General features: G+C 41.2%; 1 protein-coding gene across 1 annotated transcript in view; it reads right to left on the minus strand.

The window, feature by feature from the left end:
* Positions 1 to 15285, minus strand: part of NDUFA9 (NADH:ubiquinone oxidoreductase subunit A9) — a 35809-nt gene that overhangs the window by 13920 nt on the left and 6604 nt on the right. The window contains exons 2-6 of the mRNA XM_044914954.1: positions 15088 to 15258; positions 14613 to 14710; positions 9404 to 9495; positions 8142 to 8283; positions 2883 to 2985 (exon numbers count right to left, since the gene is read on the minus strand). Coding sequence (XP_044770889.1) covers positions 2883 to 2985; positions 8142 to 8283; positions 9404 to 9495; positions 14613 to 14710; positions 15088 to 15258 — 606 coding nt within the window. The remainder of the gene's footprint in view (positions 1 to 2882; positions 2986 to 8141; positions 8284 to 9403; positions 9496 to 14612; positions 14711 to 15087; positions 15259 to 15285) is intronic.

Here is a 15285-nt window from a genome sequence, read left to right on the forward strand (position 1 = left end):
AATGATTTCTTGGCTATGATACTAAAACATAGGAAACACAAGTAAAAACAGATAAGAAATGAATTTGGGGAAGGGAGGGAAGACAGTGACATAATTCAGTCCAAATCAGATGATAAATTTTATTTTATTTTAATTAATTAGTTAATTAATTTAGTAGGCTCCATGCCCAGTGCAGAGCCCAACATGGGGCCTGAATTCACAACTCTGAGATCAAGACCTGAGCTGAGATCAAGAGTCAGAAGCTTAACCGACTGAGCCACTCAGGCACCTCAGTAAATTTTATATTATATGTTTTTTACCACAATTTTTTTTAAATTGGAAATTAATACAGAATATGAAAAGACATGAGCAATCAGAGTGAAAAAACACAGGATAAAAATATCTAAATTGGATAAATGAACTGTGGTCTATACATACAATGGAATATCATTCAGTTATAAAAAAGAAATGAGCTATCAGCCATGGAAAGACATGAAGGAAGCTTAAATGCAGAGGCTAAGTGAAGGAAGCCAATCTGAAAAGGCGACATAGCATATGATTCCAACTATATGATATTCTAGAAAACGCAAACTATGGAGACAGAAAAAGATGAGTGGTTGTCAGGTATTAGGCGTGTGGGTAGCAGGGTAAGGAGGGAAGGATAAGAAGGTCAAGCACAGGGGCGCCTGGGTGGCTCAGTTGGTTAAGCGACTGCCTTCGGCTCAGGTCATGATCCTGGAGTCCCGGGATCGAGTCCCGCATCGGGCTCCCTGCTCAGCGGGGAGTCTGCTTCTCCCTCTGACCCTCCCCCATCTCATGCTCTCTCTCTCTCTCTCTCTCTCATTCTCTCTATCAAATAAATAAATAAATAAATAAATAAATAAATAAAAGGTCAAGCACAGGAGATTTTTAAGGCAATGGAACTATTCTCTATGATAATCTAAGGGTAGGTAGATGTCATTATACATTTGTCGAAATCCACAGAATGTACAACATAAAGAATGAATCCTAATGCAAATTACGGACTTAAGTTAATAATAATGTATCAATATTGGCTCATCAATTTAACAAATGTACCACACTAATGCCAGGTGTTAATAATAGAGAAAAGTGGGTGCCTGGGTGGCTCAGTCGGCTAAGCATCTGCCTTCGGCTCAGGACATGATCTTGGAATCCTGGGATCGAGCCCACATTGGGCTCCATGCTCAGCAGGGAGTCTGCTTCTCCTTCTCCCTCTGCTGCTCTCCCTGCTTGTGCTCTCTGTCAAATAAATAAATAAAATCTTAAAAAAAAAAATAATAGACAAAAGTGTTGTGGGCAGAGATCGAGGGTTTAAAGGGTATGTGAGAACTCTGTGCTTTCCATTCAACTTTTCTGTAAACCTAAAACTACTGTAAAAAAATAAAGTCTAGGGCGCCTGGGTGGCTCAGTTGGTTAAGTGACTGCCTTCGGCTCAGGTCATGATCCTGGAGTCCCTGGATCGAGTCCCGCATCGGGCTCCCTGCTTGGCGGAGAGTCTGCTTCTCCCCCTGACCCTAACCCCTCTCATATGCTCTCTCTCATTCTCTCTCTAATAAATAAATAAAATCTTTAAAAAAAAAAAAAAAAAAATAAAAAAAAAAAATAAAGTCTATTAATTTTAAAACAATTTAAGTAAATATGCCAGCAACAAAAAATAACAGTAAATATAACAAAAGATGTTATAATATATAGTCTAAATCAGTAAGAAAAACATCTCTCAAAAAAACAAATACACATAGGCAAAGGACGTACAAAGAAAACTGAAAGAAAAAATATGAATAGCTAACAAGGAGAAACAGGAAGCAACTGATAAAACTGTACCCCACCAACCATCCTAGGACTTCCTAGGAGGGTCAGAATCCTCTCCTGATACATAAGTGAATAAATTGAGAGGTAACTGGTAATTTGATAGAATCGGAAACTAAAGCTGGGTTCTTATCACAGACTTTAAAAATGTATTCTCCCTTCCCACCCCACAAATGTACAGGGAAGTCACTTTTTTCACCCGTAAAATCTAAAAATCTCATCACTTAGTCAAGGAGACTGATTTCCTCTGCCAAGACAAGTCTAATTATTAAGCAAACAAAGCCTGAGAGCAAGCATAACACGATGCCCAGCCCATGAAAACAGTTTACATACCAGTTTAACAAAGGCCAAATTCCTATTTATTAGTTCCTAATCCCATTCCACAGAAATTGCTATTAACAAGGAAGACTGACATGATCTTAGGATCATGAGGTTGAGCCCCGTGTCGGGCTCTGCATTCAGTGAGGAGTCTGCTTGAGATTCTCTCTCTCCCTCTGCCCTCCCCCTGCTCGCGCACTCTCTCTCTCTAAAATAAATAAATAAAATCTTTAAAAAACAAACAAACAAACAAGAAACACTGATTACATGCACCTGACAAACTACAATGCTGCCTCTTTGTCTTTCAAAATCAACATCCAAGGGACTTGGCAATCAGACTGAAAGTGAGAAAGTAGTTAAGAGGGGCTTCATGTGAGAAATAGAAGTAAGGCCAATATTTAAGCACTGACTATGGGCTACTTCATTTCGGTAACACGCCACTCTTGAGACAGACATTTTCATCTCCATTTCAATATACAAGGAAGCTGCCCCTCGTACACCTGCCACAGTCACAGAGCTAGTCAGTCTCTGTCTCCCAAGGCTGCACTCTTCCCGTGAATCTAAGGTGCTTCTTTTCTTAGACAGTAATGAAGACCACACTAGGCACATTGAACCTTTGGGGAGAAAAAGGCAACTGGGGAAGAGAAAATATACCTCAGTCTGTCGAGTCAGAGAACCCTGTTAGCTTGCGCTTAACTTCAACCTGGTTAACCGGTATCCTCTTTTCTACTACTGAGAATACAAGAGAGAATACATACTTGCAAAATGATTGAGGAATCTATCCTCTCTTCCAAAGATGTCCGATGGCTTTATGATAATGGCTTCCGGAAATGCATCTCTCACTTCCTTCTCTCCAACAGCCTAAACAACCAACCAAACAAAAAATAGAGCTCAGAGATGAGTGAACAGAGCTCGCGTTCCTTCCACTATCAGGACGTTACTTATATTTCAAAGGTCAGTTTCTCCAGATTAAGGCAGGATTCATAAAAGTCAGTTACAGAGAATTTTTTTTTAAATAACATACAAAAGTGCCCTGCCTCTAATGGCTCTTTTTGGGTTTCTTCCTATATTTATCCTGGGGAAGCTTACGCAGAAGAAAGGAGAAAACTCAGAGTAGAATTTTTCCAGCCTCCATTTTTCTTTCTAACCATAGGTTCTCTAGATGGTGTCACCAATCTAGCAGGCTGCCAGACAAAGGAGAGTGTGGTCGGAGGCCACGATATGGAAGTGGCAGCACACATATCTACCCAGAGTGGGGACAGGCCAGGAACCTTCCTAACCTCAACACCCTCGCTTGTTTCCATCTACCTCCTAGACGAGGCCTCTTTCCGTGCAAGTATCAGCACCTTATCCAGCCTTCCTCCCCACCTGCACAGCCACTGCGAGTGACATATATGTCCAGGTGGACTTGAACCTCTGTTTCTTCAGCTTCTCAACTCCAGTGATCTCCTCTTTTCTCCACTTCTGCCCCCCTTCAACTCATTCAGGCCATGGACCATATCAACAACTGCAATTACCCTTCTTCTGAAATACTACATGAAGACATCCTGTTCTCAGATGGCAATCTCCCATACTTCCACCTGCTGCTTCTCATCACCTGTTCCTGGGATGTCTGGTCATCACCTTCTCAGGAGCGCTAGTCCTCTTATGCTGCTTTCCTCCACATCAAGTCCTCCTAACTCACCTCAGACTAGATTCCATGGCCCAACTTGTCAATCAGTCTCTTACCAATACTGTAAACTATCTCATCCCTTTGTCTTTACTCCTCCACCCACCAGGCAAAATCCCAATTCTGAAACAACCCCATCAGCTTCCTTCTTTGAGCCATGCACTCCCACTGTCTTCAGAGCTAGAGGAAAATAAATACATAAAAATCATAAATTGGACAACTCAATAGCAAAAAAAAAAAGTCCCAATTTGATCAAAAAATGGGCAGAAGATCTGAATAGACATTTTTTCCAAAGAAGACACACAGATGACCAACAGGTACATGAAAAGGTGCCCAAAATCACTAATCATCAGGGAAATGCAAATCAAAACCACAATGAGATATCACCTCCCACCTATTAGCATGGCAATTATCAAAAAGACAAGAAATAACAAACGTTAGTGAGGATGTGGAGAAAAGGGAACCCCTGTGCACTGTTGGTGGGAATGTAAATTGGTGTAGCCACTATGGAAAACAGTATGAGGGTTCCCCAGAAACTTAAAAATATAACTACCATATGATCCAGCAATTCCACTTCTGCTAACATGTCCAAAGGAAATAAAAACACTAACTTGAGAAGATATCTGCATCCCCATATTCAGTGCAGCACTATTTACAATCACCAAGATATGGAAGCAATCTAAGTGTCCATCAGGAGATGAAGGGTTAAAGATGTCATAAATACACACACACACACAATGCAATTAAAAAAGAAGGAAATCTTGCCATTTGAAACAACATGGATGGACCCTGAAGGCATTATGCTAAGCAAAGTATTCAGACAGAGAAAGACAAATACCATAGATCTCACTTATAAATGGAATTAAAAAAAAAAAAAAAGCAAACAAAAACCCCAGCAAACTCATAGATACAGAGAACAGATGGCCAGAGGCAGGGGTAAAGGGGATCAAAAGGAACAAACTTCTAGTTATAAAATAAATAAGTCTCAGGATGTAACATACAGCATGGCGACTACAGGTAATTTGAAAGTTGCTAATAAAAGAGTAGATCATATGTAATGTATGGGGATTAACATAAGAATAAAAAAAAAAAAGAAAAGAAAATGTATGTCCTGTCCAATGGGGATATCACTGTTGAAAATAAAGTGCTATCCTAGATCCTCTAAAAAAAAAAAAAAAAAGAGTAGATCATAAAAGTTCTCATCACAAGGGGCGCCTGGGTGGTTCAGTCGGTTAAGCGTCGGACTGTTGATTTCAGCTCAGGTCATGATCTCAGGGTCATGGGATCAAGCCCCATGTTGGGCTCTGTGCTCAGCAGGGAGGCTGCTTGTCCCTCTCCCTCTGTTCCTCCTCCCGCTCATGTTCTCTCTCTCTCTTTCTCAAATAAATAAATAAAAACTTAAAAAAACAAAAAGTTCTCATCACACACAAAAAAAATCTGTAACTATGTGTGGTGATGTTAACCAGACTTATTGTGGAGATCACTTCACAATATATACATATGTCAAATCATTACATTATACACCTGAAACTAATATTATGTATGTCAATTACACCTGAATTCAAAAAATCATAAATTGCTGCCACTTATATACTCATGTCATAAATTTTAACTGGGACTTCAACATAACCCAAGTACTGTTTTCTTCTAATTAGCTGTTCTCTCCTATGACAATTTCAAACATTCTCTATTCTATTCAAATTCCTCCCTTACTATTCTCTTTCTTCCAATAAATGACTTCACCTTCCCATTCAAAGAGAAGATATGGCAGCAGACAAAAACCACCTCAAGTTCCCACCAGAAAATCCACAACTCTCCTCCTTTCTTATCTCCCCTGCTCCAGGACTCACTTCCTTTCACTTTCTCAGGAACCTGCCCAACTGACTCTCTCCTTTATCCTCAGTCTCACTCTTTACCAGCACCTTCTCACCAGCACTTACACAATGTCAAGATCTTCCACCTTAAAAGAAAAACGATTCTCAACTCCACGTGCCCCTTCAGCTTCTTGCCCCATCCCTCTTCTTACCAAACCACTTAAAAATGCCACCTGCTCTTACTGTCCCCACTGCCTCAGCTACTGCTCACTCTTTGTTCACCTGTGCTCTAGATTCTGCCCCAACACTTGCACCCAAACCATTCTTAATCAGATCAAAAATGACCTCCATCCATATTGGTAGATCCAAGGTGACTTTCCAGTTCTCACCTCACTCGGCTTCTCATTGGCATTCATAAGCAACTACTCCCGCCTTGCGACACTATCTTCCCTTGGCTTCCATGACCTTATACTCTCCTGGTTTCCCTTCTACCTCACCATGTCCACTCCTTCTCAGTCTTTGTTTGTTTGGGTTTTTGCAGGTGCCTCCTTGTCTACCAGAGCACTAATCATTGGTATTCCTCTGAGCCCTGTCCAAAGTTCTCTCAATCTACGCTTCCTCACTAGGCAATCTTATTCCCAAACATTGCTTCAATTAACCGGTTTTATTTTTTTTTTAAGATTTTATTTATTTATTTGGGGGAGAGAGAGAAAGAGAGAGAGAGCATGAGCCGGGGGGAGGGGCAGATGGAGAAGCAGGCTCCCCACTGAGCAGGAACCCTAGGATCATGACCCGAGCCGAAGGCAGACGCCCAACTGACTGAGCCACCCAGGCACCCCTAATTAACTGGTTTTGTATCTTCAAACCAGACCTCACTTCTGAGCTCCAGGATCATAAACCCCATTCACCATTGTTACTTGGATGATTGACAGACACCTGAAATGCAACCTGAGTCCAAAACTGGATCATCCTCTTCCTTCTCTGTAAATACTATTTTTCTATCTTTGCTGTGCTTTAGGATTACCTAGGGATAGTTAAAAATATCGATGCCCAAGTTCTATCCCCAGAGATTCTATTTTCATTGGTCAGGGTGCAGGATTTTTCAAAGTTCCTAGTGCTTCTAATGGGCAGCTAAGGCTAAGAACCACTGCCCGAAAGCCTTGTCCTTCTCAAGTGTTTCTCCCCTTATTCACCAGCACTACCATCTACCTCGTGGTGTACACCACAGGGCTGGACATCTCTGAGTCTTCTCCCACCACTGACTCCAGCCCCAACCCTGGCCCTTCCAAACAAGCATGGATTCAGATGATTCTGTGAATGCCAGATGCAGGTAGGCAGAGAGTGCATACGCTCATTCTCCCTCATCCATGCGGTATAAAAATGCTGAGGCTTGAATGTGCTGCCAGCCAGTTCCATGACTATGAGAAACAGCTTACACAAAAAGAAGGAGCTGAAAGAATCACAGAGAAACCAAGCTGAAACTCTGATGAACCTTGGCACCAATGTGGCTAAGTTTCCTTATTGCTGGATTTTTCAGATTACAGGGGCCTATAAACTCCCTTTATATTGAACCAGTTTACATTGAATTTTCGGATGCTAGCAATTAAATGCTCTGAACTGATAGACAGATGCCGTCTCTACCCCCATTATATGCTCCTACAGCACAGCTCCCTACTTTGCAACACCAGGCACAAGTGGAATTATTTTCCTCAATAGATTAGAAACTAGATAGGGGCTAAGACTGTGTCTGTTTTATTTGCTACTGTATCCCCACCATCTAATACAATATACAGCACACTGTAGGTACTTAATAAATCATTTGTTCAATAAAAGAATGCAGTGGGTCAAAAAGCTGGAGTCCCTGGCAAAGAACTCTGCGGTCCTTACCAATGTGACCCAAAGCAGGCTCGTGACAGCAGAAAACAAATGCTAAAGACAGCCCCAGACACTGCAATTCCTTTGAGTCCCTGATAATAAAGACATTTCAGGCTATAGAATGACCCCAAATCAGAATGGTCAATCCCTAGGTACAATCTGGATGACAATGTGGTTTCTGGAAGTATAAAAAGCCTAAATACTAGATTTCCTTGGCAAATATTTATCCCTGTCATCTTCAGCCTTTACATTACCCCTGTAAGAGTAGCATACGACCATACTAGGCACGAGGTTTGAGAAAAAAAGATGGTCTTTCAACCTGTAGGTGATACGGGTAGGACGCTTTTGACAGAAATAATACTCTACCTTTTATGAGGTTTACTATATAATCCTATTATGTCCCAAGCAACTTTCAGCATTTGAGAACAGGTATCCATCTCTGAAGCCCCTTACCATAGTTCCCTGCAAACAGAAAGCACTCAACCAAAATGTCAGAATACAACACACACATCACACACATCAATCTAATTCTGGATATGGAGAATTAGAAACCCCTTTTATTTCTGGATATGTCAGTGAGAAACCCTTCTCACTTAACTCATGTTTCAAAGGGGCCAAGAAACTCTGGGAGCCACTTCCCAAGTCAACTTGTCACCTACCTTATTTCTCAGATATCTAGAAGAGCTTTTAATATCAGCATTCAGATGTGAAACATGAATGAGCTTTTCAACTCCAGCTTCCTTGGACACTTGAGCAATTGCACGGGGAATCTTCACAAAAATATCCTCAAAATCAAAGTTTCTGGAAGAAGGAAAAAAAAAGGGGGGGGGGATCAGTTAAGAACACCTGTTTAAGGATTCCAAAGCTTTCTGTGATAAGCTAGTTTTCATACTATTGCTGGAATTCTTAATAGTTAAAACTTTTAAATGGCAACGATTTAACCCAAAGTCAAAATTAATATATATATGTATATTTTATATATATAAGTTTTACTGCTCATCATCATTACTGTATATAATTTAAACCTTACCATAAGTCATAAATCAGCACACATAATATTCTCTGTGCTCCAGGAATCCCAAGGCTGAGACCCTTTGAGAACATCTGGCTGCAGTGGCTGGGAAGGGAGGGGGGAAGTGCTGGGAGCTGAAAAGGGACCCACTTCTTATCCCCGGGCCTTTGTTTCCCCCAGGGGGAAAAAAAACTAAAAAAATCAGTCACCAGTTTAAATCAATAACATTAACATTACACAATAACATTAATGCTTACACTGTACAAGGCACTGTTATTAGTCACTACAGGAGATTTAAAGTTGAATGAGACTCTCCAAGTCACCAAAGAACTTAGAAATATGTGATGAGGCAGACATAGATTATCAAACTTTAATAAATGTTAAGAAAATGGTATGAACAAAATGTTGTGCAACTATAAGATTAAAACACTATCTGTTGATAAACAACCTACACGAAGGCTAACAAGAACTGTTCAAACCAGTACTCATGTCATCTTTGATTAACAATGTGAACACTGTTTACGCAAGAAAAACCAGTGTTCAGCTTGATGAACAGTAGGATGGGCAAAATCGTCCTGCCTAACCCATCCCAGCTGGACGAATCCAAAACAGGATCAGCCATTATGAACCAACCGGTCATTCCATCAAGCTGATGACACCAACCACACTGACATAATCCCTACCGGCTTTTTATGGGTAGCGCATCACATTGCTCACTTATACCAGACTTACTGCCAACTGAATCTCCTGAAAGGGGGTTTCTGGGTATGTAAACAGGTGTCCAATGCTTAATGATGGACTAACTAAAAATGTGACAACTACAATTCCTGACATTGGAAGGTACCTAGTGAATGTCTACTGAACCTTAAGATAGCATATGCAAAGAAAAAACAAGAGCCAAAGACTTACTTGGTTTCCCATTCTCGCCCAACAAGATTAATGACCACATTGCTGTGCTTCACTGCTCTTCGGATAGAATCTTTGTTCCTACCGTCCCATTCCTATAAGAACAACAGCCAGTCAGATGCAAACATAAGGGCAAGTTTCAAAATAGGCCATCTGTTGTAGTCATAATATGGTACCATTTCATACAGCCTCCATTTATTACAAGAGAAATGGTCATGAGGTCTCAAATTCCCTCCTGATTCTCTGACTCTCCTGGAGACAAAAAGATCACAGTATATCTATTTTATTCAGGTAATGAAATGATAGAATTAGAAAAGACAATATTCATTTTTAGTGGGGCACATCCATTTCTGGCCACCCAACTGCCCCTTGCAAGTTTGTAAGGGAATCTGGCTACCAAATCTCCCTTCCTGAAATAGAGCCAAAGAGCCAAGGATCATTTGGGAGGAAAACTGACTTGCCCTTTTTGCAGCAACCAGCTACAGATTGAAGGTAGGCGGAGTATCTCTTAAAGGCTACCATTAAATTGGGAGCATTCATGACTATTTTCTTATCTCTCCTTAATGCTTTCCTCTTTATAATCCTAGATCTAGTCATTTCTTCTAGTCACTTCAGATCTAGTCACTTCAGACATTGAAAACAACACACAGGGAGGAGTGACCTGCCTAAAAGTGCAGGGTGAGCCAATGGCAGATTTCAGTGTAGAACTACATGTCTGAGTGATTCAGGCCTACAGTCAGGTTGACGATTCTTGTCCAAAATGGAGACCAGGGATTAAATGACCTCAAAGATACAGCATTTTCTATGTTAAAATGAAATTGGATTTTTTAAACATTTCGAAGGAAAATAATAAGTAGTAAGAAGTTCTTAGGGTCAAATGCTAAGGGGTATGTATGAGCGAAAGGAGAGTGAGTGAGAAAGGAACAATGGGGCAGGGGGAGTGACTGGGCGGGGCCCACTAACATACCTGTGCAATTTAGAGAGGGCTCCAGAAACCAGACTCCAGAGCAAAAGATGAAGCCCTCAAGAGGAGGAACTAGTTATAACTGATGCAGGAGAGGGGGTACAAGAGACATATAGAGTGACAGCTGGGGAGTCAGACAACTCCATTTGCCTTTTGTGAATGGTGTACAAAGTTATCTCTCCAACCTCTATGTAAAATTTGAAAATACAACCTATCTCAGGGGTTTGCTATGAAGATAAAGTAAAATAGACATACAATCTGCAGCACAATGAGTGACACAGCTAATAAAAAAAAACAGTTCTTGGGGCACCTGGGTGGCTCAGTCGGTTAAGCGGCTGCCTTCGGCTCAGGTGACCGAAGGTCACTTTTATAAAAAAAAAGCAGTTCTACACATAAAAAGCTAAAAAGACTTTTTTTTTTTTTTTTAAGATGGCAAGAGTGGGAAAAAAAGAAACCAAGAAGTGGATTCCAAGACTCAGAGTGGAAGAGCTTGGGGTACATCTGCAGGAATGGCACAAGAGAAAAGCTTGGAGAGAAAGAATTAAAAGGAAACCAAATTCCCAGGGATAAGGCCCAGGGGGCACAGTCAAGTTAGCAAACCAAGTGGTTGTTCAGACAGCAGTTTCCACCACAGACTAAAGCAGGGAAATCAGTACCTCACACAGTATGGTTCACCCTTCTCAAAGATAAACAACAATATAGTGAAGTCTTTCCGTTTTATCTTTCTCATACTTCCCCTTCTGTAAACATTATTATATTCAAAGTAATATGCTTGGGGCGCCTGGGTGGCTCAGTTGGTTAAGCGTCCGACTCTTGATTTAGGCTCAGGTCATGATCTCAAGGTCGTGGGATCAAGCCCCACGTTAGGCTCCATGCTGGGCACAGAGCCTGCTTAAGATTCTCTCTCTCCCTCTGCCCCTCCCCGCCTTCACGCTTGCTCTCTCTCTCTCAAAAAAAAAAAACGTTATATGTTTAGTCTCTGTATTCTCTATTAACACTGAGAGCTCCCTGTGGTCTTGTTCATCAAGACATGCTCAGAGTTTAGCTCAATGCCAGGCACTCTATAAATACCTGTGGAAAGAATGGAATATGTATCATATATCTCAATTCCAATGACTCCACATCTGCAAGCCAAAGTTTTCACCCATCATTCGTGAAATACTTTAATTTTGAGGATTGACAAAGTGACCAATATTCTCAAGTCACAAAGAAATAGGAAAAAAGCTAAGCTCCTCTAACTGTAAGACCAAGAAGATATTTGAGAATAAGATTTTAGAGAAGACGGCATCAGGGAAATCCAAATCAAAACCTCAATGAGATACCACCTCACACCAGTCAGAATGGCTAAAATTAACAAGTCAGGAAATGACAGATGTTGGCGGGGATGCAGAGAAAGGGGAACCCTCCTACACTGTTGGTGGGAATGCAAGCTGGTGCAGCCACTCTGGAAAACTGTATGGAGGTTCCTCAAAAAGTTGAAAATAGAGCTACCATATGATTCAGCAATTGCACTACTGGGTATTTACCCCAAAGATACAAAAGTAGGGATCCGAAAGGGTACGTGCACACCGATGTTTATAGCAGCAATGTCCACAATAGCCAAACTGTGGAAAGAGCCAAGATGTCCATCGACAGATGAATGGATAAAGAAGATGTGGTATATATATACAATGGAATATTATGCAGCCATCAAAAGGAATGAGATCTTGCCATTTGCAACGACGTGGATGGAACTGGAGGGTATTATGTTGAGCGAAATAAGTCAAACAGAGAAAGACATGTATCATATGATCTCACTGATATGAGGAATTCTTAATCGCAGGAAACAAACTGAGGGTTGCTGGAGTGGGGGGTGGGGTGGGAGGGATGGGGTGACTGGGTGATAGACACTGGGGAGGTATGTGCTCTGGTAAGCGCTGTGAATTGTGCAAGACTGTTGAATCTCAGATCTGTACCTCTGAAACAAATAATGCAATATATGTTAAGAAAAAAAAAAGAAGAAGAAGAAGGTAGCAGGAGGGGAAGAATGAAGCGGGGGAAATCAGAGGGGTACACAAACCATGAGAGACGATGGACTCTGAAAAACAAACTGAGGGTTCTAGAGGGGAGGGGGGTGGGAGGATGGGTTAGCCTGGTGGTGGGTATTGAGGAGGGCACATTCTGCATGGAGCAGTGGGTGTTATGCACAAACAATGAATCATGGAACACTACATCTAAAACTAATGATGTAATGTAGGGGATTAACATAAGAATAAAAAAAAAGATTTTAGAGAAGAAAAACACTTTAGAAACAAGAAATTTCCAACATATTCTTAGCTTGTGAACATTCAGTAAGGAATAAATGAAAATGTTATTAAAAATAAGTAAAAATCTGGGCGCCTGGGTGGCTCAGTTGGTTAAGTGACTGCCTTCGGCTCAGGTCATGATCCTGGGATCCTGGGATCAGGTCCCACATCGGGCTCCCCCTGCTCTGCGGGGAGCCTGCTTCTCCCTCTCTCTCTGCCTGCCACTCCCCCTGCTTGTGCTCTCTCTCTCTCAAATAAATAAATAAAATCTTAAAAAAAATAAGTAAAAATTTAAAAGAGATCACAAATAATCTGCATGAATATATCAGAGATCTTCAGAAAGTTTACCAAATTATTTTTTGTTTTTATTTATTTTCTTAAAGATTTTATTTATTTGACAGAGAGAGACAGCGAGAGAGGGAACACAAGCAGGGGGAGTGGGAGAGGGAGAAGCAGGCTTCCCGCTGAGCAGGGAGCCTGATGCGGGGCTCGATACCAGGACCCTGGGATCATGACCCAAGCCAAAGGCAGACGCTTAACGACTGAGCCACCCAGGCGCCCCCCAAATTATTTTTTAAAAGGGGAAGTGTGTACATGGAAGAGCTCAACTTCATACAGAATGATAAAAGCAGGACAATTTAGCCAGAACAGGAGACCGAGCATCAAGGCCCAGAGTGTTTCTCAATAGGATAACTGTAGGCACTGGGGACAGTGTAACTCCTTGTGGAAACGGACTGCTCTGGGAGCTGTATGATATTTAGCATCCCTGGTCCCTAGCTAATAAACCAGTATGGTCTCCAGTCATTGTGGCAACCAAAAAGGCCCACACGTTTTTAATCACCCCCTTGAAGGGTCCCCCCCTACCCTGGTTCCCCACTGCCTCACCCCATTGGCAACTCTTGGCCAAAGGAAAAACCTGCAGATTATAGAATAGCAATAGGGAAGCACAACGAGCACTGTTCTAAATTCAGTCTGTGCCAAGGAAACCAAGTTATAAAACACCCTATTTGTGATTTTCACCATTTACAGAAGAACTGTCCAACAGAAATATAACATGAGGCACACAGGCAATTCTAAATTTTCCACCAGTCACATTTAAAAGAGTAAAAAGACACAGGTGAAATTCATTTTAATAATATATTTTATTTAACCGAATATATCCAAAATATTATTTCAATATGTAATAGGTGTAAAAAATTATTAATGATATATATCACTTTCTTTGTACTAAGTCTTTGAAATCTGGTGTGTATTTTATATGTACAGCATCTCTTAATTAAGATTAGCCACATTTCAAATGTTCCATGACCACACGTGGCTGGTGGCTACCATACTAGATGGCACGGGCCTACAGCAGGGGTCAGCAAACCATATCCCAAAGGCAAATCTAGCCTGTAGTCTAACTTTGTAAATAAAGTCTTTTTTTTAACATTTTTATTAAGGATTTTTTTATTTATTCATTTAAGACACAGAGATACAGAGAGAGAGAGAGAGAGCATGAGCAGGGGGAGAGGCAGAGGGAGAGGGAGAAGCAGGCTCTCCACTGAGCCAGGAGCCCGATGTGGGGCTTGATCCCAGGACCCTCGGATCATGACCTGAACCAAAGGCAGACGCCCAACCATCTGAGCCACCCAGGCGCCCCTGTAAATAAAGTTTTATTAGAACACAGCCACTTCCATTCATTTATATATTATCTATAGCTGCTTTCAGGCTAGAAGGGCAGAAATGAGTAATCATGAAAAGACCCTGTGACCCACAAAAGCTAAAATATTTACTATCTGGCCCTTTATAGAAAATGTGTGTCAACTGCTGGGCAAGAGTTTAAAAGAAGGGGGTGAATGAAGGATGCCCTTGGTTCACTCTGGGATGAAACTGTTGCTTTATTACACTGTCTCTCTCTCCTAAAAATGTCCTCAGTAATTTACATCTGTCAACTCCAATAATCAGTCACACAGGCTCTTACCAGAAAGATAATCTGGCCCAGGTCACCCATGGGACGAAGGTGCATGGTGTCATATGGATCACACCGATAGGGTACGATCACCTGTGACCCCATACGTCCTAAAAAAGAATGGATTGAAACAAGGATCGACATTAACATAATATGGATATTTACTTTATAGGACAATGAATGATTTGGTAAATATTTAACTTCTAGTATGATAAATGAATGGATACCATGTTTAACAAAAAGCATACTTTGCTGTGCGAGAGATGCTGTAACTTTTCAGAGACCACATTCCTGTTTCTACAACCTATACAGAAAGCATGATAATGCTTGATAATGCTTCCTAATGAACAGCAGATCAGAATTACATAAACCCAAGATAAGAGTAATCTGTAACACTGTTAAATTGAAAGAAACATGGTTCATGGCTTCTCATTAGGCAACCCTAATAAATGGCACTGGGGCATACGGAACTTAAAGAACTACTTACCAAGATGGTTGACAACATATCGGCCCAGGAATCCTGTTGCTCCAAACACAGTGGCCACAATCCCACTGACTGAGGAACGCCCACCTTTGCCATGAGGTATGAGTGCATGATGAAGCTGGCGCTGGGGTGGGCCATGAAACACAGCTGTGGCTCTTGCAGTAATAGAAGAACCTTAAACAAAACCCCAGAGTATACAAA

This window comes from Neomonachus schauinslandi, chromosome 5, assembly GCF_002201575.2.
Source record: "Neomonachus schauinslandi chromosome 5, ASM220157v2, whole genome shotgun sequence".
In the NCBI taxonomy this organism is placed as follows: Eukaryota; Metazoa; Chordata; class Mammalia; order Carnivora; family Phocidae; genus Neomonachus; species Neomonachus schauinslandi.